The following is a 24,935-nucleotide window of genomic DNA, read 5'->3' on the forward strand; positions in this document are numbered from 1 at the left end:
TGAGTTCTAAACTGGATTTTATAGTAGGCTGAGAAAGTTGAAAACAGAGAAAGCTCCCAGGGTAACAAAAGCTGCCAAAGTCTCCATTCTAAGGTAGCCTATGTATGCCCAAAAGAGCTCAACCCTGGAGCAGGAAGAGCCAGCCAGTTCCTGGCCTCTCCCAGCCAGTCGCTTCCCTGGGCCCTGTCACTATCCTAAGCTATCAAAAATGGGCAGTGGTGGTAAATACCTTTAATTCCAACACTCAGGAGGCAGAGGCAGGTGGATCTCTGAGTTGAGGCCAGCCTGGTCTACAGAGTGAGTTGCAGGACAGCCAGGGCTACACAGAGAAACTCTTGTCTCAAAAAGCCAATATATGTATGTTTAAGCCAACATATATATGTATCTATGATTTATATGCTCTCGAGCCCTCATAGTTTGGGGACAGCCTGCTGGCTGGGAGGTGGGGGAGCACTGCTCCTGTTAGCAGCGTGAAAGGCTCGCCCCCAGGCACACCCTGTGGTTGGCAACTGGAAGGATCCTGCAGGTTGAAGCCCTCCTCTGCCAGCCACACTTGGGCAGCAGTCACAGTTCACCGCATTCCCACCCCCACCCCCACCCCCACCCCCACCCCCTGCCTGCCATGGAAATACAGTGTGAAGGAGAACATCTATCATCTCGGCCGCTGGGCTGCGGAGAGTTTCCCCTTCACACCCTGCTTCGGCTTAACCTGACTGATGTGACCCCTAAAACCCACTGGCTTCATAGTGACGTCCTTTCAGGGTGACCTGAGCTTCTTCTGGAAACCCAACACCCACCATAGCCCAGCCAAGTTTTCCGCACCCGGCAGAGGATGGAGGGAAATCCGATTCAGGCTCTGTTGAGTCTTGAGTCTCTTACCATCTAGTTGCTGTGAGCAGCGGCACTAAACCTATGTATGCTTCAGGGAGGCTCTGGGACTCTCTGGCCAATAGCTTCTAGGGAAGTACCCACCCCTGGCACTGGGATTTTCTCAGACACATTTCTGAGGCTTGTGCCCAAATCCTTCTCATTACCCCCTGTACTGGCTGGTTTTGTGTGTCAACCTGACACAGGCTGGAGTTATCACAGAGAAGGGAGCTTCAGTTGGGGAAGTGCCTCCATGAGATCCAGCTGTGGGGCATTTTCTCAATTAGTGATCAAGGGGGGAGAGCCCCTTGTGGGTGGTACTGCCTTTGGGCTGGTGCTCTTGGGTTCTATAAAAGAGCAGGCTGAGCAAGCCAGGGGAAGCAAGACAGTAACTAACATCCTTCCATGGTCTCTGCATCAGCTCCTGCTTCCTGACCTGCTTGAGTTCCAGTCCTGACTTCCTTTAGTGAAGAACTGTAACATGGAAGTGTAAGCTCAATAGACCCTTTCCTCCCCAACTTGCTTCTTGGTCATGATGTTTGTGCAGGAATAGAAACCCTGACTAAGACACCCCCTATGCCACACTCTTGGAGTTCTGAATACGAACAATGTCTGCTGCTATCAACCCCGTCTGGACTCCTCCAGAAGCCAGTTAACTCAGAACACGCGGGGCATTCACAGTGTGCACACACTCAGGGATTAATAGTATGTGTGTGCACCATTCTACAATATGGAATGTCAATGCATTTGTATAGTACGGAGTACAGAGGCTCACACACCCATCCTCCATCCCCCATCCCTATCGTTCTCATGCTGGTTTTAGTTCCACTTGTAGTTATAATTACCCAAGGCTTTCCCTCACGGGGCCCGCTGGCTGGAGCAGTCCTTCAGTGACAGTCACTGCCACAGAGTAAGGAGCAGCAAGAGCATCTGAACACCCTCAGTGGGCGTGTCTCTCTGCTCTGAGGAGCCGGAGCTGGTAGGAAGGACCTGCCCATGAAGGCCACCAGAAAGGCCTGAAGAAAATGGCAGGATGGTTGTGATATAGAGGGTCCAAGAGAAGGGGGCACTTAACCAAGAGAAGGTCCACAGTGCCTGGATGTGGTGACTGCTAATGACCATATACTTCTAGAATCTCCCTCTCTCTCTCCCCCTCCCTCCCTCTCTCCCCCTCTCCCTCTCTCCCCCTCTCCCCCTCCCCCTCTCCTCCTCTCCCCTCCCTTCCTCTCCCTCTTTTCCCCTCTCCCTCTCTCCCCCTCTCCCCCCTCCCCCTTTCCTCCTCTCCCCTTTCTCCCCCCTCTCTCTCTCCTTCTCTCCCTCTCTCCCCCTCCCTCTCTCCCTCTCTCCTTCTCTCCCTCTCTCCCTCTTCCCCCCCCTCTCTCTCCCCCCTTGGAGTGGCCCCTTGCAGTCACTGGTTTGCACACAACACTGCATATTGCTCTGTCTGCACTCTAAGAGACCAGAGACCAGAGCGTCTCTACAGGCCCCACAGTCGAGTAGCAATGCCCTGCTTAGTACACGCGAGTTATCCCGGCTCCTCAGCTGAGTGCTCCTGAGAAGCTTCGTTCCCCAGGGCAGATGGCTGTCATAACCAAAGGACAAGCAAAGGAGCGCCCACCTTTGGGTGGCTTGCCCTGCTGGCCTGTCATCCAAGTGTCAAAGTGGCTTCTTCAAACGCTTCGTTTTTCTGGACTCGATCCAAGAAACTGTTGGACACAGAGAAACTGCCAGTCACTTTCTCAGCTTCCTCCTCAAGAGTGTCTGTGTGTCAAAAAAACTGTCATTAGGAATGTAAACATTGCAGACACTTGAGCTAACAGCAGAGACGCAACCCCTCTTCCCTGGTGCTCAATGCATTCCAAGGCAGATGTGGTTGGTTCTTCTAGGAGCGCTGAGCCGTCCTTCCTCTGCAGAGCTGGGGAAGTGGCTGGGCAATGCTTCAGAGCGTGCTGGTCGGAAGTCCTGAGGAGACAGCCACAGGACAGTGGGTCCATGTGCGCACAGGGCTGAGGGGCAGCCCTTCATGTCTTCCCCAAGATGGGAGAGGGAGTGTCTGCCTTCTACCCTAGTGGCCCTGGCTTGAAAACAGACTTCTAGACATCCCCACTGAAATAGGTGAGATCGAGTCTCCTGCTTCCCTGAGCTGCACTGTCCAGACCTCTCCCTTGGCTTCGCAGGGGTGCAGAGAAAGGAGCTAGGCAAACTTTGGAGGCAGGGGAGGTGCGACATCCCAAGCAAAATGAGCAGGTGAGGAGCAAAGGGTGTGTGAGAAAGTCCTCTCAGGGGACAGGACAGGCCTAGAACCACTGTGCCACAAATACCATGCACAGGGCGCTTCAACAGCCAACGATTTATATTCTTTCAGTTCTGAAGTCACAGATCAAGCTACTGCCTGAGTCAGTTCTCTGGTGGCCTCTCTTCTTTGCTTTCCTGCCCTACCCCACATGTGGAGATCCTTAACTTGGACTGAAAGTCACAGAGGACACTGGTAAAGCACACCTCTGGGGTGTCCCTGTGAGGGCTTTCCCTCACACGAGTGGCTCCTTGAGGGCTGTGATCAACCAGTGATTGACCTCGCGGAAGGAAGCACCGCACCAGGAGAACCTTGTACCATTCCCAGCATGCTCTCTGCTTTCTGTCTGCGTGCAGCTTAAGATGTGAGCCTTCAGCCTGTTTCAGAGTCTGCTCCTCCTCTTTTCTGTCTGTCATCTGGAAGCATAAGCCAAATAAACTTTCTTCTGTACGTTAGCTTGCTCATGGTTTCTTATCACAGCTGTAGAAAAGTAACTAACATAGGGGCGTGTCTTTGAAGGAATTCCTTGCCCCGCCTCCCTTCCTGACTGCCATAAGACTGCTCTATCATACCCTTCCACTGTGATAGTTTACCTCACAGAAACACCACCAGCCCGCTATACACTGTAACCTCTAAAATCCAAAATACAGTCTTTCTCTCTTAAAGTTTTTATAGGAATTCTGTCATTCACAACGACAGAAAAAGAAAATGGGAAAAGAAAATGAAAAAGAACCCACAAGATTACTTCAACATGCATGTCCCTGAATGCCCTTCCAAGCACACCAGTGGGAATGGAAACTGTCATGGGAGTTTAAGGAGCAGGAAGTGGGAGCCAAGGGGGAGGGGTGATCTTAAACGGTTAATTTTCTGTGTTGACATGACTAGACTGTGGGATGCCCAGATAACTGGGAATCTCTGGGTGTCTCTGGCTGCAATCAACTGCTAGACTTGAAAAAGCAGGCGTCCCTTCTTAACGTGGGTGGGCCCCATCTAGTCAGCTGAAGCCAAACACAATAAAAAGATTCATCCTCACCAGTCAGGAAGGGATTGCTCTGGTCTGGTGGCCTTCAACTTGAAGCACTAATTCTTTCTTTTTTTAACCTGATCTAAAACAGTTCTCTGGCCTTGGGCCTGTGGCCTACATCCAGAAACTACACTGTTAGCTCTTGGAGAAGCATCCTGAAGATCTTGGGACTTGCCAGTCTCCATTACCACGTGATCTGGTGTTTTTATCCACCATTCGTTCTTTTTGTCTCTTTCTCTCCATCTCTACCCCTTCCCCTCTCTCTTCTGGGTTCTGTTTATATGGAGACTCGTGACTAATAGAGATTTTAATACTGTGGATTTGAAGGTCTTGCTTCTAAATAGTCACATTCTAAGGTACTAGGGGTTAGGGCCTTCCTTACCATGGGAATGTAGGGCAGACCACTGAGTCTCTGACAAACTGGCCTTTTGTGGAGATTCAGGTGCCAGAGGTCGTCTGGCTTATCCACCCACCCCCAAGGTGCTTCTCTTACCTTTGCCACTTGGCTCCCGCTCCCCACCCTCCAAACCTGGAGAAGTGGCTCCTGTCCCCCTCCAGCCCTGCACAGGGACAGCTGAGAGCTGAGTCACCTTAGCCAGGCCGTTTGACATCGCATTCCCTTATTTTAAACGTGTCTCACTCTACATGGTAGCATCTGTCTATAACATGAAATAATATAATATAACATGATCCCAGTCCTAGCAAAGCTATGGCAGAAAGATCAGGTTTGCCAGCCTGGGTTATATAACAAGTTCCAGGTCAGCTTAGGCCTTAGAGCAAAGCACTATCCAAAACCAAAGCACAATGTATATCCACCAGCAGTGAAAGGGTTACTTCTCACAGCTATTCCTCAAATACATAGCAGCCCTGAAGCTAAAGGAAAAGACCCAGGGCTGTTCTAAACATGAATCATGTTTTCCTCGTGTGGGTCAGGAACATGTCTGCCAAGAGGCAGAGCCCGGAGTGCCATTCTGGGAGTCCCCGCTGTCAGAGGAACATAGAGACACACGTAGGAAACCATCTCCTTCCTGAATGTTCTATTTCACATTCTGCAATGGGTAGTCGGCAGGGCTGGGCTGGGAGACCAGGCTTAACTGCTGCTCTAGAGGGCCTGGAGAATGTGTTCAATCTCCAGGAGACAGTGACAGATTCCTGACTCAAAAAACTAGCCTGTTGGCACCCAGATCCCAGACCTCCCACGCTATGTTCCCCGAGCTCTCTTAGCCTGAGGGAGAAGGGCAGGGAGACGGAGCTGAGGTGTCGAGGTGTAAAAGTGAGAAGCCCGCCACGCCCGCGTATTAGGCAGGAAGACCCTGCCAGGCGGTGGACATGGGTCTGAGAAAGAGCCTGGTCTGCTTTTTCAAACAGGAGGCAGCACCAATACTGTACCAAAGCCTCAGGGGACGAGGCCACCCAGTACCGTTGAGGAGGAAATACGGGCAACACAGAGTATCTTCTACCCACCCCGACCCTTCAATTCCCCATTCTCCCCTCCAGCCCGGCCCCCAGCTCCTGCGACTTTCCAAGTGACAATTTGGCAAGATGGAATGGAGCCGCCATTCGCTGGCCTGTCATTTGGTCCGCTCAAGACATTCCCATTAGATTTGTTGGGTCCAAAACACTAACCTAGGACTCATTCAGCCAGAAGACAGAATCAAGGAGGGAGGAGCAGTCGTATGCTCGCAAGGCTGCCCCTGATTTGATGGGTGTGCGACCCCGCAGCAGCAGAGCTTCGTGGGGTTTTGTGTTCCGTCTTGGCTTCCTTGCTGGTACGCTTGCTTTCCTATCAAGCCCCGAAGCCCTAGAAAGCTGGGTGCAAATAAACTACTTTCTGAGAGGACATGTTTCTGAGAAGGCTCCTGTTTAAAACCATCCCTCTGTAAACACTAGCTTGTGTTCATTTGCTAGACGTGTGTGTGACCCACGGTGTCCCCAAAGCGAAGCTCGTCTTTTATAAAATGTCCCGCTGCACAGGTGTTGGAGACATCTGTGACACTAGTGACTTGGTTCTGCAGGAACTGGCTTCTGAATTACAAGCGCTCTGTACCTCAAGTAGCCTTCTCCAGGGACTGACCCTTTAGAAGGGCGGCAGTGGGGAAGCTGGACTCCACCATAACCGGCAAACAAGAGATGGCTGGGGCGTCAGAGCATCGCTAATGCTCGCACAGGCACCGGGAAAAGCACAGGGCACGGCAACATTTGAACAGGGACTTGGCATATGTAGTGACAGTGACCTTTGAGGATCTTTAGAAAGGAAACAAGGGCTACGTGTAGGGTCACAGGGGAGAATGTTCCCAGGAGAGGCAGAGGGTGGGCAGAGAGAGGGCTTGGGGTTGGAGCTCGGGGCTTGAAGAGCCCAGGGAGATAAATAAGAGAGCGTACCTAGAGGATCAGTGTGGGCTGGGACACAGTGAGCCAAGAGGCCGCCAGGTAGGTCTTCGCGGCCTTCTGGGCACTTTGACAATGACCTTGGTAAGATCCTAGCTCCAATGTCAAGTTTGTAGAAGTAGAAGAATTTAAGAGCCGGGGCGGTGGTGGCACACACCTCTAATCCCAGCACTTGGGAGGCAGAGGCAGGCGGATCTCTGAGTTCGAGGCTAGCCTGGTCTACAGAGTGAGTTCCAGGACAGCCAGGGCTACACAGAGAAACCCTGTGTCTCAAAATAATAATAATAATAAAAAAAAAAAAGAGTGTGAAAGACAGAAGACGTTTACCAGCTCAAATAACCAATAGGACCTCCTGCTTGGAAGGAAGGGCTGAAGTGAAGGCAACTATGAGTACAAAAGGTCGGTGACAGCTTATCACCCTTGCCAAGGAAACAGGCTCTGGAATCACCTAGGCTAGGAGACAAACTCCTGGGGGTGCCTGAGAGGGCTGCTACAGAGAAGTGAAACTGAAACTCATGGTCAATGTGTCCTGCACCACCCATGACCTGAGGTCCCAGCGCGCACGCGCACACACGCACGCACGCGCACACACACACACACACACACACACACACACACACACAGACGCACGCGCTCGTTCTTCTCCCTCTGCTTCCTGACTGCAGGTGCAACACGACCAGCTAAGCCACCTCAACTCCAGCTAGCAGGTAGTCTTCACTGCCACAATGGACTGTGCTCTCAAACTGTGCGCCAAAATAAACCCTTCCGTCTTTAGATTGGGTACTCTGTTACCACAAGAGAAGTAACCAATCCAGCGTCCCAGCCTTGCTGGAGAGCAGACAGCCACACCTGTGTCACCATAAGCCCGCCTCCGGTGATTCACTCTTTGGGTGGAGATGTGTGAACACACAGCGGGGGCGGGCGGGGGGAGGAAGCCTCCTCTCCAGCAGAGTCATTGCCCATATCTTCCCTATCTGTGCTGGAAATGATGGGGGGAACTCCGGTGATGAAATGCAGGTGCCGCATCCTTCCCGATGCCCCTCCCACCCTCAGTGACAGCTGAGGCTTTGGACGTCAATGATCCTGGTTCTCACAATCAACACTTCACCGACCGGAAGTTGAGGTGGGAATGAGCTGTAGGCAAGATGTTGAGGAAATCAGCCAGCAGGCTGTCAGGTGTGGGTGGGGCGCCGTCGGGTGTGGGTGGGGCGTCGGGAGGGAGAGCAGAGAACTGAAGGCATGGAGCATGGAAGTCCACAAGGAGCAAGGGCGGAGCTGGAGCCCGGGGCTGGGGGAGAACAGGAGCCTTTCCAGGAAACCCAGGTATACAGGGCAAAGGGGATCCGCCTCAGAAAGAGAGGAGAGAGGCGGGCATGTTAGCGTTTAGGAAAAATCAGAAACACCCGCATTATTAAAAAGCCAACATTTAGCAGGGACCTGTGAATTAGTTATCTGATAAGGATGGGGGACGGGGTCCGTAGAAAGGCTAAGGGAAAGAAATGTGGAAATGAGTTCCAGATGGCGGCAGCTCCACTGTGAGGGGCATGGAATGCTATGTTAGCTTATGTCCCTGAGAGTGACCCACTGCTAGGTGACAGACTCCAGCCCACGTCTCCTTAGAATCGTACAGTGGGTAGCAAGTGATGGCTGACTGAACGGGACGGATCGAGGACGGATTCCAAAGCCGCAGCGCCTGGTAACTGCTGAGAAACTAAAATTGCACTTGCTGGTCAAACCAACCAATTCCCTGAGGAATCACTCAGCACAGTCAGCCCCTCGCCTGTAGAAGGATGGAAGAGAAATCCTGGGGGCTGCATCCCTTGCCAAGGAGTAGAATTATCTCTCCATGAGGGTCTAAGTGAAAAACAACAGGCTGAGGTTTATTACTTCCACTAGAAAAGAACAATCCTGTCCTAGATGACCCCTGAGTAAGAAGATGGCCCTCTGTCCAAGCAGACAGCGTTAGAGGCTGTGGTATATGTGGCTTAAGGAGACGGAGATGTGGGCTGCCTCTGGCTCCTGTGTCTTTTGATGCTTGTTCCAGACATCTTCTGGGCTGTCTGCCCAGCAGGAGCAGGCGTGTGAGAGGCAGGCACACACATCATTCTAGCAGCCTGGACTTCCTACACCCAGGGCTCCTTCCTCTCCTGTAGGGCAAGCTGGTGCGTGTACGCGGCAGGCGGTGGTGATGCACATGCAGTGTGACGCGCTGCATCCGTGTGTGCCCACGTGTGCAGCCAGCCTCCGGAGGACCTGCAGACAAAAGCAGTCATCGCGAACATGCGCGGGCTCAGCCTGCTTGCTGGGCCTTGAGAGATGGAATCCGGCCTCTGGCTCGGGAGTGCCCTGTCTCTGCTGGCATTCGGCAAGCCAGGAAGGAGGATAGCGCCTGACTGTTTGCAGTTCTCGACACACGGTGTACTCTTAACATGCCAGTATTCTTGGTCATTCCTAACACAGGCACTTGAGCAATAGATCCTTGCAACATAGGAACTGTTTTCAAAGGACCAGAAAATCTTAAAGTCTTTCGCTGAGGCTTGAACACAAAAGGCCCTCCCTGTTGGCTATCCAGGACTGTTGAAGGCCTGGTGCCCGGCGGGAGGGTAGGACCTGGAGACAGTTAGGTGGTGGTCTAGCCGGAAGTGGGTCCCTTCGGGCATGTCCTTGAGGGCTGTATTGCTCCAGGCCCTCTCTGTCTCCCTCTGCTTCCTGGCCACTGAGACCGAGCCTTGCTCTCTGAAACCATCAGTCTCCAACAACGTTTAAAGCTGCTATGTCAACAGCAGCAACAGCAAAACCTAGCACAGCCTGTTTACTGGCCTTCCGGAGGCGCCTACGGGCATGGCAGAGGCCTACAAAGGCAGTACTGGGGGCACCCAGACACAAAGCACACAACAGAGCTGACGACGGCTGGAATTACCTGGGAGAGAAATTTTTAGAAACAATATAAAATTCCTCTTTATTTTAGTTTCCCATGATTGCACAGATTTTGTCTAAGTGAACAAGGATATTCAGGTCCGGCAGTGGTTTCCTAAGTCATGATCTGAATCTCCACCTGGAACTGATTTCCCAAGGGACGGAAATGGTCTTTGATCTTTCTGAACCACTTGTCTTCAAATTCTTTGGAGGATGCAACCACTGAGGCAGCCAGGGCTGCGGGGCCCACACACTTCACCTCCAAATGAAGCTCCTCTTTTATCTTTTCTGGGACAATATCTTCCCCCATAGCCTGTATCAGGACGAGGAGAGGAAAAAACAAAACATTATCCCAGTTACAGAGGTGGAAGACAGAGATTACTTATCACAGTGAGGCTGTTCACACTGCAGCCCCCCCCCCCCGGGGGGGGGGGAAGATGCTGTACCACCTGAGAAGCCCTTTCCCATCATCGGGGACGCCACCTGCCTTGTTTCCTGCCTTGTTTCTGGTCTCATCCTCCCTGAGAATCCTGAGTCCTAATGTGGCAGCTGTCCTGCTTGGGCTCCAGAGAATCAACCTTTCTAGGCCAAAGACTGTTCTGATGACCGAGTAGCTGTGGGCTTCTCCCTCTAGGTGAGAGGCCAGGGCTGAAAAGGGAGGGGCACAGCTCGGTCAGGGTATGATGTGGGACACAAGTCCATATTGTCCAGGTTCCCCTGAAGAAGTCAAAGGCAGTGAAGATGCAAGCAACAGGTTGCTATGTCAACCTCTCTCAGACCTGAAAAACTCCAACCCTCCACAGCCAATGGTCTCTCAGGGCCATAGCGCATGCCCCTAAAGGCACAACTCTGCCCCCTGCTGGTCACAACCACGACTGCAGGAACACAGACTCAATCCCAGGATTTGATGGAGACAGCTCAAAATTAAGTTCCAGGAAGCCTTTCTGTAAGCTCGGAAAGTGGTCCTTTGGCAATAAGTAACAGCAGTGAGGAGAATGAGGTTTTAACAAGCTTTCACAGCGTGAGAATTTACACTCAGCCAGCAGGGATGCTGCACGAGGGACTCCAGACACTAATTTACAGCCCCTCCAACCTTGACAACTAATGTGGCCATGAAAACTACAAGACAACCAAGGAATGCCTCTTCACAGACTACAGGTTTTGTGTGTGTGCACATGTGTGTGGCGTGTGCACCCTTGCTTGTGCATACCAAACCCAAATCCTGCCTGACGTCCTTAGACGGCTTCTCGCTGAGCCTTAAATGGCTGTTCGGTTAGGCCGGCAGCCAGCAAGCTCCCAGCACCACCTTCTGTCCCCAGAGCTGGATGGGGCTCCAGGCAACTGCAACCATGCCTGCCTTCTCTGTGGAGGCTGGGGATGAGAACTCAGGTCCTCGTGCTCGTGCTCCCAGCTAAGAGCTGTTACCCCCCATGCCCAGCCACCTCTCCCCAGCCCCAAATTAGTCAATGAGAGGCTGAACTTTTTATTAAATCTTACTAATTCATCAGGTCTGGGTGCTTCGTTGTTGTATTTCAGTGTCTCTAAAATCAAGAGCTGATATGTCACATGTCAACGGTGTGACATCTTTCAGCAGCATCATAATGGCATGTCAAGGGCTGGCTTCTCGGGTTTGATGGGAATTGGTTTGTATTTATTTAGAGGAAGGTCTCTCTATGTCTCCTGGCTAGCTTCAAACTCAGGCTGGTCTTGAACTCACAGAGATCCACCTGTCTCTGCCTAACACATGGTATTAGGATGGTATTAAAGGTATATGAAACCATGCCTAGTCTTAAAGTTAGTATTTTAAATATGGAAGAAAACCCTAGAAGTCATCCTCTGAGAAGGAAGCTACTTGGAAGGCCGCGCTTTCTCTCTGAGGCCAGCCAGGGCAAAGAGTGCGGAAAGGTGGCTGAGGGGATGTCAGACAGACAAATGCCCGCTTATGTGCTTATGGACTCCTGGCACACATCAAGGCATGGCATCGAGGTAAGCCCCGTGATCCCTGTGATGACAAGATGGGAGGTGGAGACAGGTGGGTCCCCGGAGGCTCAGAGCCAGCGAGCCAGCCAGCCTGGCCTACACAGCAGACTCAAGGTCAACGGGAGACCGTTCTCTCCCTCACCTCCACACGCATGCTGTGCACACCGACCTGCAACCAAGCATTTACCCACACACATTAAAGGGGGGTGGGGGTGGCGCCGGGCGGTGGTGGCACACGCCTTTAATCCCAGCACTTGGGAAGCAGGCGGATTTCTAAGTTCAAGGCCAGCCTGGTCTGAGTTCCAAGACAGCCAGGGCTACACAGAGAAACCCTGTCTTGGAAAAAAAACAAAAAAAAGGGGGGGGGCGGGTTTCAGGGTCCCTGAACATGGGATGTGTGTGCAGTAGCACAGGGGGGACTCGGCCCATGTGCTATACCCTGGATTAGAACATAGGATGTGTGTGCAGTAGCACAAGGGGGACTCGGTTCATGTACTATACCCTGGATTAGAACATGGAGCTCACTGACAGTACCACATATCTGACTTTAGCATGTGTGCACCTAAGATTAAATATGGAATTGCAATGTGGAAAATATGTGCTATCTTAATTTTAATGTTTGGAATACTTAAGTGATAATGACTGAATTGGTACTAATGTGACTTTCACATCTCTCTGTACTAGATGGTTTTCTGTCAACTTGACACAAGCTAAAGTCATGTGACAGGAGGGAACCTCCATTTAGAAAATGTCCCCATAAGATCGGGCTGACTGTAGGCAGGCCTGTGGGGCATCTTCCTAATTAGTGATTCCTGCGGGAGGGCCCAGTCCACTGTGGCTGCTGCGGCCTGGGCTGGTGGTCCTAGGTTATAAGCAGGCTGCCCGAGCGAGCCATGGGGAGCAGTCCAGTAAGCGGCTCCCCCCATGGCCTCCGCACCAGCTCCTGCCTCCAGGTTCCTGCCCTGTTTGAGTCCCTGTCCCAACTTCCTACAGTGATGATCAGAGACACGGAAGTAGGAGGCAAACAACCCTTTCCTCCCACCTTACCTTGCCTCGGTCATGGCCTTTCATTACAGCAATAGTAACTCTGTGTAGCCCAAGCTGTCCTGAAACAAGCTCTGTATACCAGGCTGGCCCAAAACTCAGAGATTACTTCTCATGGCTGGCCTATGCTACCTGGCCCTAACCTCAGGCAGCCTCCCCAGGCCTCAGCTCCCTCCCTGCCTGTCTTCCCCGTCACTGGCTGTTAGAGGGGAGGCAAAGCTGCAAGGCTCCGCTCACATGTGGACACTTGCCATTGCACCAAGGCTGACTTCAGTCATGACACACAGTCGTGGTACACTGGCTGCCTCATGGACAAGTCCTGGGTGAACTCCACGTGAACCACGGATGACGGGCCTGCCTCTCGGGATGCTCATGTGGGCAGGCTAATGAACACGAAGAACAGAAAAGGAGGGGTATGGCAGGTGAACGGCAGAGGACCACTCTGGTGACTTGGGAAACCCAGAGGCACACAGTGGAGGGGGTCGGAGGTCCTTCAGGCCCTACACAAATCCAAGGGGCTACGTACCTCCTCCATCAGCTGCAGAGTATCTTCCCTAAAGTTGAACTCCTTCACCTTCCCTGAAATTTTCTGCTGAGTCCTCAAGTTCTTCTCCAAGGCGAATGATGTTTGCTGAGACTGGGCAAGCTGAAGCAGGAGCCTGAGGAAGCAGAGTCCCAGTGAGCGGCTTCCCACAGGGCTGAGCTGCGGGACTGAGTCCTGCTGGTCTCCCCGAGTCGTCCCCGAGGCCCTACAGTTCCAGTCGGAACAGGCTGCCTTCCTTTACAACTGAGAGAGGACCAGGGCTCAGAGGGCTGACACAGATAACAGGTAGTTGGAAGCAAAGACAACTGACTCACTGAGAAGTTCAAAGCCAGCCCAGCTACACTGTCTGTTCCTCGGATGCTGGAATCTGCTGTCTCCACAGAGCCTGGGCCTCAAGCTGTACTTAGCTGTGAGTACCAAAACAGGACCAAACCTCAAACAACCGCTTCACAGCTGCCTTATATGAACGTCCCCAGTGATCCTAACCTGGTGTCTCCACTCACTCACTCTTCTGTTCTTCTGAGCTCGTTCTCCTTCCCGGGTGAGAGCCCTGGGTGGATGTTCCACAGGCATCAGTCCGTCAAGCTGAAGTCATTCATTCCTTGTACCCTGAATCCGCCCTGCCTGTCTGTTGGCATGCTCCACCTCAGCAAACAGCGCCCACTCCACCCCTCCACCCTCCACCCCTCCACCCGGGCACACTTGGGAGTCCCCTCCCCCTCCTCCTCCCCCTCCTCCTCCCCCTCCTCCTCCTCTTCTCTCATCCTCCTCTTCCTCCTCTTCTCTCCTTTTTTTCCTCCTCCCTTCTCTTCCTCCTCTTCCTTCCTCTCCCTCCTCCCCCACCCCCCATAACTCAGCTGCTCACCGGATCTCGTCCAGTCCACACTGCAATGACACCGTTCTCTGCTTTACTAGTGCTGCGCTATCACAGGCCAGGTCCCGCCCCTCGTCATCATCTCCTCTCCACGCGGCTCTCCGCAGCTCCAATGGCTTCTAGCCCACCTTCCCCTCTGAACTACAGCTCAGACCACACTCCAAAGTCTGAATATTCTCTGGGCCTTCAAGAAAAGTCAAATCTTTAAGACAACACCCGCCAGGGCAGCAGCATGTGCCATATTCCCAGCCCTGGGAAGGCTGAAGACAGAGCGAAGGTTCCAGGCCAGCCTCGGCTACACAGTGACCACTGCCTCCACATCAACCCGCAGGCAGAACGGCAGAGTCTCGAGCTAATGAAACCAGGCCCGATGAAAGCGCTCTCACTGACGCTTACCAACTGCAGTGCTACAGACCATGCAGCCTCTGGGAACTTGAGATGACTTCAACTCCACACCGTCAGCCTGCAGGCATTTCCCCATCCCTCAGTCTAGCAAGACAAGGAACCTGGAGCTCAGACTCCATAGTTTGTGCATGGCCAGACGGCTGGCCATCAGACCAGTCCAGGCTCGGGTGCTCGACACCAGCCATCTTTCAGAGTCCTTCCGAATCAGATCAGACTCCTCCTAGTCCCCTCCTGGCCCTCCTATTCCCCTGCCCTGGAACCACGGCTCACAGCAACCCTGGACTTCTCCCACACTAATGCTTCTGCCACCTGGAGTGCTCTGAGGGAGAATGGGCCCACAGGCTCACAGGGAAGGCATGATTTCAAAGGACTGGGACCTGTGGCCTTGCTGTGACCTACTCTTTAGGAACTGTAGGAAGTTATGTCACTGGGGGTGGGCTTTGAGATGTCAGAAGTCCAAGCCCGGCCCAGTGTCTCTCTCTTCCTGCTGCCTGCCAAAACTCAAACCTCGCAGCTTCATCTCCAGCACCATGTCTGCCTGCGTGCTGCCATGCTCCCTGCCATGATGATAATGGACTGAACCTCTGAAACTGGAAGCCGGCCCCGAGTAGACGGTTGCCTTTAGAAGAGTTGCTGAGGTCATGATATCTTTTCACAGCAATGGAAACCCTACCTAAGACACCGCCAGACCATGTGACTGCTCCTATGCCTTTTAGTCAAGCTTTCTCTATCACTGTACTGGCTGGTTTTGTGTGTCAACTTGACACAGGCAGGAGTTATCACAGAGAAAGGAGCTTCAGTTGGGGAAGTGCCTCCATGAGATCCAGCTGTGGGGCATTTTCTCAATTAGTAATCAAGGGGGGAGGGCCCCTTGTGGGTGGTTCCACCTTTGGGCTGGTGCTCTTGGGTTCTATAAGAGAGCAGGCTGAGCAAGCCAGGGGAAGCAAGACAGTAAGGAACATCCCTCCATGGCCTCTGCATCAGCTCCTGCTTCCTGACCTGCTTGAGTTACAGTCCTGACTTCCTTTAGTGATGAACTGCAACGTGGAAGTGTAAGCTCAATAAACCTTTTCCTCCTCAACTTGCTTCTTGGTCATGATGTTTGTGCAGGAATAGAAACCCTAAGACAAATTGGTACCAGTGTAGTGGGGTATTCCTGTGACAACCTGACCATGTTTTGGGGAGGACTGTGGAGGGACTTTGGAACTTTGAGCTAGAAAAGCCATTAGAATATTAAGAGCTCAGTGGAAAGTTCTGTAGGAGCTTGGAAGACAATGTTAAGAACAGTGCAAAAGATGGAGGCCTGGCTTGTGAAATTTCAGAGGGAAGATTAAAGACTCTTACAGTGGCCATTTTTTGATTGTGAAGATTCTGTGGTTTTTGGTTAACTGGGGCTGAAGAATCAGCTGTGAGTAACAAGATACCAGAACCACTAAAGCAAACCTTTGTGTTACTGGGACTATTGATGCTGGTTAGCTGGAGTTAAGAAATTAGCGGAGATTAAGAAGAGACCAGCATCACTGAGATGAAATCTTCTTGGAAGTGTTTTCTGAGAGCACAGAGAGTGTGTTCCAGGGATAGCCACAGTTGTATTTTGTGCTGTGGCTGGACTTGGTACTGTGTAAGAGTCACCCAGATGGTACTGGTTTTGAAGGCATGAAGGGGTCATGAAGAGCAGCTGAGGCTCTTGGAACAGTGAGAGGCCACAGAAGGCCATTGGTGAAGATGCAGCCTCAGTTGCAATTGATGGCCCAGGACTTGAAGGGGTCATGCAGAGGAGCAGAGGTTTGTTACCCTGATGAGAGCCTATGAGAGGCTATTGGTGAAGCCCAATTACAGTGGAAGATAGCAGCGTTTTGGAGATGCCAGTACCATGTGATGACCACCAAGAACAGCAGCAGCAGTGGAGCACAGGCAGCTGGTGCCTAGAAGACAAGCTGTGTGCTACAAAGGGCAGAGCTGGAGAAGTGACCCAAGCCCTTGGAGGAGCCCAGAAGATTGTGAGTTGGATCCCAGACATTGAACCATTGGAGTTTGAGTTTTGCTTTTGGTTGTGACTGTGCCCTGATATGTTTCCCTCTTGAAGGAAGAAAGTATTTTAGTGGAGCCCACAGTTAAGAGACTTTGAATTTTTAAAAGACTTTGAATTTTAAAGATATTGGACATTTTAAGGTGACTGAACTTTTAATATGTAAAGACTGTGGGACTTTTAAAGTAATTTAGATCTTGGGGATGAATAAGAAAGTAAGGGTTGAGGCTTAATAGTGATGTGTTTGTGTGTCAAGTTGACAAGGGGTCAATTGTACTGGCTAGTTTTGTGTGTCAACTTGACACAGGCTGAAGTTATCACAGAGAAAGGAGCTTCAGTTGGGGAAGTGCCTCCATGAGATCCAGCTGTGGGGCATTTTCTCAATTAGTGATCAAGAAGGGAGGGCCCCTTGTGGGTGGTTCCACCTTTGGGCTGGTGCTCTTGGGCTCTATAAGAGAGCAGGCTGAGCAAGCCAGGGGAAGCAAGCCAGTAAGAAATGTCCCTCCATGGCCTCTGCATCAGCTCCTGCTTCCTGACCTGCTTGAGTTCCAGTCCTGACTTCCTTTTGTGATGAACAGCAATGTGGAAGTGTAAGCTCAATAAACCCTTTCCTCCCCAACTTGCTTCTTGGTCATGATGTTTGTGCAGGAATAGAAACCCTAAGACAATCACCAAGCACAAGTGCACACCTTCCTCACCTGACCCACTGTACACGGGCGAGCAAGACAGCACAAACAACTATGGCTGCACAGACATAGGACTTTTGGGCCATGAACTGATCTCAATGTGCAGCCCAGAATCACAAGGAATAGTAGGGAGGAGCGTGGACAGAGCACCCAGTGCTTGGTGGTCAGCCGCTAAGCACCCCCCTCAAAGGCTGCTTCTTCCCTTTGGTCGGTCTCCATGGTGATCGTTCACACTAAAACACAGCCCTCAGCAGCTGTGTGCCAGTCCCTGGGAACTAGTCTCACTTATGATTTTTTTAAAATCATTTTTATGATCCTTACACTAAGCAAGTGCCTGGCGTGTGAATAAAAGTAACATGTCACTAGGCACAGTGGCACACACCTTTGATCCCAGCCCTCAGGAGGTAGAGGCAGGTGGATCTTTATGAACCAGAGGCCAGCCTGGTCTACATAGTGATCATGAGCCTCCTGCCTCAGGTTCCCAAGTGCTGAGACTCCAGGCCTCTACCAACAGCATTATGCAACGTTTTAATATTCATTCATGTCCTGTTGTGGTTTAGTATTCATTTCCCAGATGGCTGAGTTCTAGTATTAATAGGACATTAGAAATCCTCGTGTCCATTTCTTAATCACTGTAAATAGAACAGTGATAAACATGGCTATACAAGTCTCTCTGCGGTAAGCAGGCTCAGGCTGCTTCAAGGCATGTGCCCGGGAGTGCACAGCTGGCCCATACAGCCAGGGGTGCACAGCTGGCCCATACAGCAGTTTGATTTTTGGTTTTTGTTCTGGAATGTGTTTGTGTTTGAGACAGGGTTTCTCTACATAGCCCTGGCTGTCTTGAAACTCTCTGTAGACCAGGCTGGCCTCAAACTCAGAGTCTATCTGCTTCTGCCTCAAGTGCTGGGATTGAAGGAGTACACACCAGGCCCCAACTCGGGTTTTTCCGAACCGCACTCTGATATCTGGGTGGCTGCACTGGTCTCAATTCTCACCAGCCATGTATGGAGCTCCTCCGTCCCTACATACCATCTATACTAACCTGACATTTTGATTTAAAGACATCTTTCCTCCCTTAAAGAACTAACAGAAAAGCAGCAGCCTTGTCCAGGCCCGGCTGTGTGGCGCTCACCCTCCCGGCTTACCTGGCGCGCAGCAGAGAGGCGCAGGCTTTCCTCCGAGCCTCCATCTGCGCGTCTTCCCTCCATCTTGCCACACAGTTCTGCATAGTCTTCGGAGCCTTCGCAGCCTTCTGAGTATTACAACCACTTGCTTCCACAGAAGACAGGGCGTTCTCGGGCAAGGGTGCGAGGGAAGACCAAAGGGAGCCTGATCCCGAGTATACAAAGGAGGGACTGACGGCCTTGTCACTCGATCCAGAACTCTTCTGTCCCTGAGGTGACACACCCAATGCTGGCAGGTCTGGCCCTGAATTCAGGTATGCCTCTGCCAATTTGCACCAGCTCCAAGGGTTGAGAGGGTGAAGAGAAATCAGCTTTTGCAGGCAGAGGATAGCCTTCTCCCAGCTCTGCAGGCTGGCAAAGATGGCCAGGTGGAGGCGGAGCACCGTGGTCAGATGGTCTGTGTTGGTGGCTTTGCTTTCCTGAGCAGAAAAGAAAGCAAGAAACCTTGAACTACAAAACGTTTTCATCTCAAGGCCTAAAGGCCCAGGCTGTACAGATTATAAACCGGAAGCACGTGTAAGAGGTGCACGGGCCAAGTGAACGTAATCCCTCCACAGACTTCCTGTCTCCAACCATATTCTGCGAGTTGTCCTCCTCACGAAAGCTATGGCCGCCACACACATGCACATGTGTACAGGGTTTCCTTCTGATCAGAAAACCCTTCTGATGTCCCCCTGAGAGCCATCACCTCTTGCCTAACCTGCCATATGGCAGATACCTTGTGGGTTAGGGAAAGGGTTCACTTTTTCCAAGTTAGTCTACAGAGAGCAGATGGCAGAGTGAAATTATCTTCAACCTGATATGAAATCTAAGGAAAGCCCAGCCTGCCCAAGTCACATTCCTGCACAGACCTAAACTGAGTGTCCGAGGCCGAACGACCCAGAACTCGGCCCAGTTCCCGGTGGCAGGGGTTCCTGCTGGGTTCCCGGAACATTTCTACACCAGGTGGGAGAACATGAACTAAAGCCCCATGCCACTTATCTGATAATTCCATTCCTCCTCGAACCCTGCGCACCTGGCTTTACCCTTTCCATTGCTTAGGGTTTAGCCTTGCAGAGAGACCACTCAAGGTCTACGAGAGCCCTGGATTCTGCTCCGAGTACAGTGCCGTGCCCTGTCTGCCGGAGGCCTGGCTCTGGAGCAGTGAGACCTCTAAAGTTGGGCCGCGCCTTGCGGAGGTGGCTCCTTGTGTAAAGGTGCTTGCTGCCAAGCCCGGCGACGACCTGGGTTCCATCCCTGGGACCCACGTGATGGCAGGAGAAATCGACTCCACCGACGTCCACTGACCTCCACCTCTTCCCGCCACACTGTCCTGCCCTATGCATCCACCCCTCTACATAAATAAACAACATGTCAAGATATTGTTTTAATTATGCCTTTTGTTTCTAGTAAGATCACATCTGGATCATCCCTAGAAGCTCCTCTTCTGCTGCTATCTATAATGCACTGTTATTCAAAAGTACGGGGAAAGCAGGTGTATGTTATGTGAAGCAGGTGCTATGCAGACCGTAATCCCGCCCCACTACACACAAACCGTATTCCCTCCCCTCTCCGGCTTTAAAAAAACAAAAACAAAAAACAAAAAACAAAAACAAAAAACAAAAAACAAAAACAAAACCACGATATACATGTTTGGTGGGCCAGGATTATGTAGCCTTGACTGACTGGCCTTGACTTGTGAAGCTCCTACCAGATTCCCTCTGCTGTGGTTACAGACATGCAGCAGAGTGCTGGCCTCCAGACTGGGACTCTGGTAATATGATGAATGATCTAAAGTTGACTGGTATGCTAAGTTAATAAACAAGGGTTTAACAGCACAGTTAGTATGTCCCTCTTTGGACATTAAAATCCATTTAAATGTGTTTCAGGGATTTTCCCAGTACAGCAATAATAAACCAATGGAGACTGAGATGACTCAGTGATTAAGAGCATGTGTTGCCCTTGCAGAGGCCCCAGATTTCCCAACACCTACACCAGCAACTCACAGCAGCTGCAGGGAGATCCAGCGTCTCTGGGCTCCTCCAGCACCTGCACTCCCACGCCCATGCCCACACTGAGACCCACACACAGATATACACGTTATTAAAAATTAAAATACATCTTTGAGAAATCTAGAGCAAAATCACTCAATTCTATCCCTCTGGGTATACATTCTTCATAAAAGTAAAACTTCTGAAATTAAGATTTCTAGGCAATAATTCACATCTTTAGCACAGAAAAAAAATATTCCAAGAAAATAATCACATCTAGCGCTGTTCGCTTTCGTCTCAGTCATTACACTGCTGAGTGCTTCTTTCTGCAATCCCAGCCCACCAATCCCTGCTTTCTAGCAGGAAGTTTGTTTTCCTGACTTGGTACAGGGCAGTGCAGGAGAACAAGCAATGGAGCTACTCACCAGGTCTGCTGCCACCTCCAGCGCCTCCTCATGCCTCCCAAGGCGAGCCAGACACCGAGCCTGGCCTTCTTGGACATCCCTTTTCATGGCAAAATTGGTAGATGCCAACTGTTCGGAGATACTGGAGTACTCCTGCAGTGCTTTCTGGGTATCAGTAAAAGAAAGAAGGGAAGGCATGAAGACCAAGGAACGGATCCGCTGCGGAGATGGCTTTTCCTATGCAGAAAGTGGTAGCAAAACTGACCCCTGTGATAACCTACAGGAGACCCACGTGTTTCAACCAGTACTATGATGTCTTTCTAAAAGGTAGACAGAATGGCTGCAGGTCATAATGTCTACAACTATGGTAAGTGTCACAGTATTAGACAGAGAACATTCTAGAAGCAAACAGAACAGGCTTTGAGTCCTGGTTTTCCTGGGACTTTGAGGTGCATGTGTGGAGAGAGGGAGAAAGGGAGAGAGAGAGTGCGAGACAGCCAGAGCCAGAGCCGTGAATTTGCTATGTAGATTAAATTAGGCTGGTCTTGAACTCACGAGATCCATCCACCTCTGCCTCCACCTCCCAAGTGTTGGGATTAAAGTATAATAAATAGGGCACCAGACCCAGCTATATACCTTATTAATATTTGCCCGAAGATGAAATGAGACATGTATATGAAGCAGTCTGGCATCTAATTGTTCATCCTCCCCTTTTCTTGCATATCCTGGGGTATTTTGTTCCTGTGGCATGTGAATTCACAAGTAAATGGACATAAAACCTGGGAAATCAGACCTACAGGGATCCTCTAAGTAGACTTTGGTCAGGATTATGAAAAAACAAAACATAATATGGAGCCTGTAGAACAGGCCCAGACCTAGGAGTCTAAGGTTATCTACAGCCCCATCACAGACTAACTCCATCCCGCAGAGCGCACTGCCGACCTGGCACACACTGCTCTCTGCATGTCCTACTGTTGATAAAACAAGAGCCCAGCAGAAGTCCCAGAGTCTGACACGTGTTGACCCCCACCTCGTATTCCTGTCTTCTGTAGGCCAGGTCCCCTCTGAATTTCTTGAGAGTGAGAACTTCAATATCGTCATTACTTTCTGTCTCTTCATAAAACCACTAGAAATCAAAAAGACAGCATTTATGATGGAGACTGAAGGTATGCTTTTCCACTTCACGATCAAAAGCACTTTCCCATAATGCAACCACCTAAACGTCAAGGACATACTTCTTCAGGATGACTCAAGGCAAAGCAGTAGACAAGGAATGGCTATATTTTGTTTTATAAAAGTGTGTCATCATACGCCCTCCAGTGCTGAGACTACAGACCTGTACGATCACATCAGACTAAATGAAACGGGTTTACATGCGCAGTAAACGTGTGTGTGCCTGTGTGGTGTGAGGGACAGAGATCAATTGTCTCTATCAGTCTTAATCTTGTTTTCTCCAGACAGGGTCTCTCAGGGAACCTGACGCTTACCAGTCAGCTAGACTGGCTACCCACAAGCCCCAAGGTACTCCTGTCTCTGCCTTCCAGCGCTGGTTGGCTTTCCTAGTTTTTACATGAGTGAGTGCTAGGAATCTGAACTCAGGTCCTTATGCTGGGCACCAAACACTTCCCCCACTGAGCCGCCAATGACAATCTTCATGAGGGCCCAGATGTTTTTTAATTTAATTAATTAATTTATTTATTTATTTGGTTTTTTTTGGATTTGGTTTTTTGAGACAGGATTTCTCTGTATAGCCTTGGCTGTCCTGGAACTCACTCTGTAGACCAGGCTGGCCTCGAACTCAGAAATCTGCCTGCCTCTGCCTCCCAGAGTGCTGGGATTACAGGCGTGCACCACCGCCACCGCCCGGCTGATGGCCCAGATTTTTAAAAACATTTTTAATATATACTATATGTATGTGGGTCCATGCTTGCTATGGTGCACATGTGGAAGTAAGAGCATAAACTGCCCGGCTGCTTCTCTCCTTCTACCCTTTCGGCTCTGGTGAGAGAACACGGGTCAGCGGTGAGATGGCTCCGCCGGAAAAGGCACCTGTCACTAAGTTGGACAACCTGATTTGATCTCTGGGCCCCATGTGTTGGATGGAAAGAATCAACACCCACAGTATGTCCCCCTGACCACCACACACACACAAACACAAATAAATGAATGTGGTTTTTAAAAAAATTGTAATAATCACAAGTATAAACATATCAATAAGATTTGTTTTTTTTTAAAAAAAATAAAAGCACGCATTTTCAACCACAGTGAAGTTTCTGGAAATGACAGTCACCTAGCACAGTCCAGTGACTCTTAAAGTGCTATCTGCTTTCTTTTAGAACAACTGAGACTGAATAGGGACTGATAGACAGGACTATGCACAAGACGTGGAAAACTGTGATTGTGGTGATGGCCCTACTGTAAAAATGCTACAAAGGCACACAGAGCACAGGAAATCTTAACTAGAGTCAGGCTTCTGTGCATCCCAGACAAAGATTTGGAGGATCTGAAGACACATCTGTAAGAAGACTTCCCTCTTCTGATTTAAACCCACTGGACATAAAGTGAGATCGAGATATAGCTACGAAGAAAGAATAAAAAAAAAAAAAAAAAAAAGGGTGAAAAGCATCCTACGTGCCTGATTTTCCAGCCCCAAAGAAGCATCTCCTACTCTCTTTTACAATAAAACCTGCTGAGGCTGTAGAAAATCTCTCCAAATTCTGTTGCCTCGGTACAGTTAACATTGTAATGGTTTGGCTGTATTTTGAGAAATACACTTTACTGAGTATCACGGCTCATCACAAGCTTGCCAAATTAGTGTCTCTCCTGAGTCATCACAGTAGGAAAAACTTTGTTCTATTCTTCAAACACCCTGTCCCTCAAGACAAGGTATTCGAGCCACCATTAGGTTCGGGACTCTGAAACCATCTAGTGACATAACTAGCCATCCCAACTTAACAATAACATATCTCATTATATTACTAGGAAATGATGAAACAAAATTAGCTTGAAACTATTTTATTCTTCTGGGCACCCTGCAGGCCTGCACGGCTGCTCCCGTGGTCCACCTGGGCGGGGCTGGAGGCAGGGAGGGGGGTATATGATACTAGCGCGGGCCCTCTGCAGGACTTGTGGGTTGGGTGTCGGGGACGGAGCCAGACAACACGAGGCTCGAAGAGTGAGGTCGCCGGTCGCCGTGCTTGCTTGCAGGGCGACGACAGTGACGGTGGTGGGCCTCGCCGCAGGCCGGCTCCGGAGCGGAGCGGCGCGAGGGAGGGTAGCCGTCTCACCTGCGGCTCGCAGAGCTTGGCGCCGTAGGGGGAGGGCGGCTCTGGCCGGCGCTCCGGCCTCTGCTCGAACACCGAGTCCTCAAATTCGCCGCCCAGGACCCAGCATCCGGTCTCCATGGCGCGGGCGTGCAACTGGACCTGGAAACGAGGCGACACCTAGAGCGACGCCCATCACCCAACCTCCAAAGCGCGACACAGCAGCCAGGCACCGAGACAAGGTAGTGTCTAGAGCGGCACCGGCGCGCGGCCCACACGGAAGCGGTGGGTTGTCAGCCGGAGCGTTGCATTCTGGGAGTGGTAGTCTTTCAGCGGCCGCGCAAACTGGGGATTTCGTAATGGAACAGAAATTCTTACCTGACTCTAAGGCTTCCTGAACCTCCCAACAAAGCTTTTGACTTCTCTGTGTCGAGAGCTGGATAGAGTACTTTCCCCCTGAGTACCTCGAAAAGTCGGGGTCGCTGGGGAGCCGGTTAACTTGGTAAATACCAGTTTTAAACCAGTGACAGTATTCTCCCCATTTTATTTTGCATTGTATTTCTTCATTTTCTTTCCCAATAATAACTTCGAGAAGAGCACAGTTACTCCTGTTTTGTAAACGGAGATACTGGACTTGAAGAAGTCAGGTAACTTGTTCAAAAGCCCAGCGTCTCTGGAGACCAGAAGTATTCCCACATTTATAAAAAAACTAGACATCGAAATTTAAAGGCTCGATCAAGACTAGCAGAATTTTGAGACTTGTTTTAGGGATGGAGAGATGGCTCAGGGGTTAAGAGCACTGACTGCTCTTTCAAAGGTCCTGAGTTCAAATCCCAGCAACCACATGGTGGCTCACAACCATCCTTAATGAGATCTCACTCCCTCTTCTGGAGTGTCTGAAGAGAGCTACAGTGTACTTACATATAAGTAAATAAACCTTTAAAAGGTCATGGACAAAACACTGGCTTGTGTTATACGACAGCGGAGCTAGTAAGACAGCTTTTCTGTTTTCACTCACACTTGCTCCTTCTCCACCAGTTGCTTCCAGCTCCAGCTCTGTTTTC

The 24,935-nt window shown here is 50.7% G+C and overlaps 1 protein-coding gene across 1 annotated transcript; it reads right to left on the reverse strand.

Moving 5' to 3' along the window:
* Positions 1 to 9,505: 9,505 nt before the first annotated feature.
* Positions 9,506 to 24,145, reverse strand: C17H8orf76 (chromosome 17 C8orf76 homolog). The gene is made up of 6 exons (XM_052161250.1): positions 23,896 to 24,145; positions 21,639 to 21,734; positions 20,630 to 20,773; positions 18,196 to 18,653; positions 13,039 to 13,171; positions 9,506 to 9,801 (listed from the first exon to the last, which is right to left on the reverse strand). Exons 1-6 carry the CDS (start codon positions 24,010 to 24,012, stop codon positions 9,604 to 9,606), a joined length of 1,146 nt encoding a protein of 381 aa, XP_052017210.1. The 5' UTR covers positions 24,013 to 24,145; the 3' UTR covers positions 9,506 to 9,603.
* Between the last annotated feature and the right edge of the window lie 790 nt (positions 24,146 to 24,935).

The sequence above is a fragment of the Apodemus sylvaticus genome, chromosome 17, assembly GCF_947179515.1.
Source record: "Apodemus sylvaticus chromosome 17, mApoSyl1.1, whole genome shotgun sequence".
In the NCBI taxonomy this organism is placed as follows: domain Eukaryota; kingdom Metazoa; phylum Chordata; class Mammalia; order Rodentia; family Muridae; genus Apodemus; species Apodemus sylvaticus.

Bases quoted from the DNA above. Each gene is read 5' to 3' on its own strand.
- C17H8orf76 (XM_052161250.1), bottom strand. From the start codon at position 24,012: ATGGAGACCGGATGCTGGGTCCTGGGCGGCGAATTTGAGGACTCGGTG. The intron at 18,654-20,629 runs GTGAGTAGCTCC...TTTTCTGCTCAG, and splicing joins TGGAGGTGGCAGCAGACCTG to GAAAGCAAAGCCACCAACAC. The intron at 9,802-13,038 runs GTACGTAGCCCC...GTCCTGATACAG, and splicing joins CTCTGCAGCTGATGGAGGAG to GCTATGGGGGAAGATATTGT.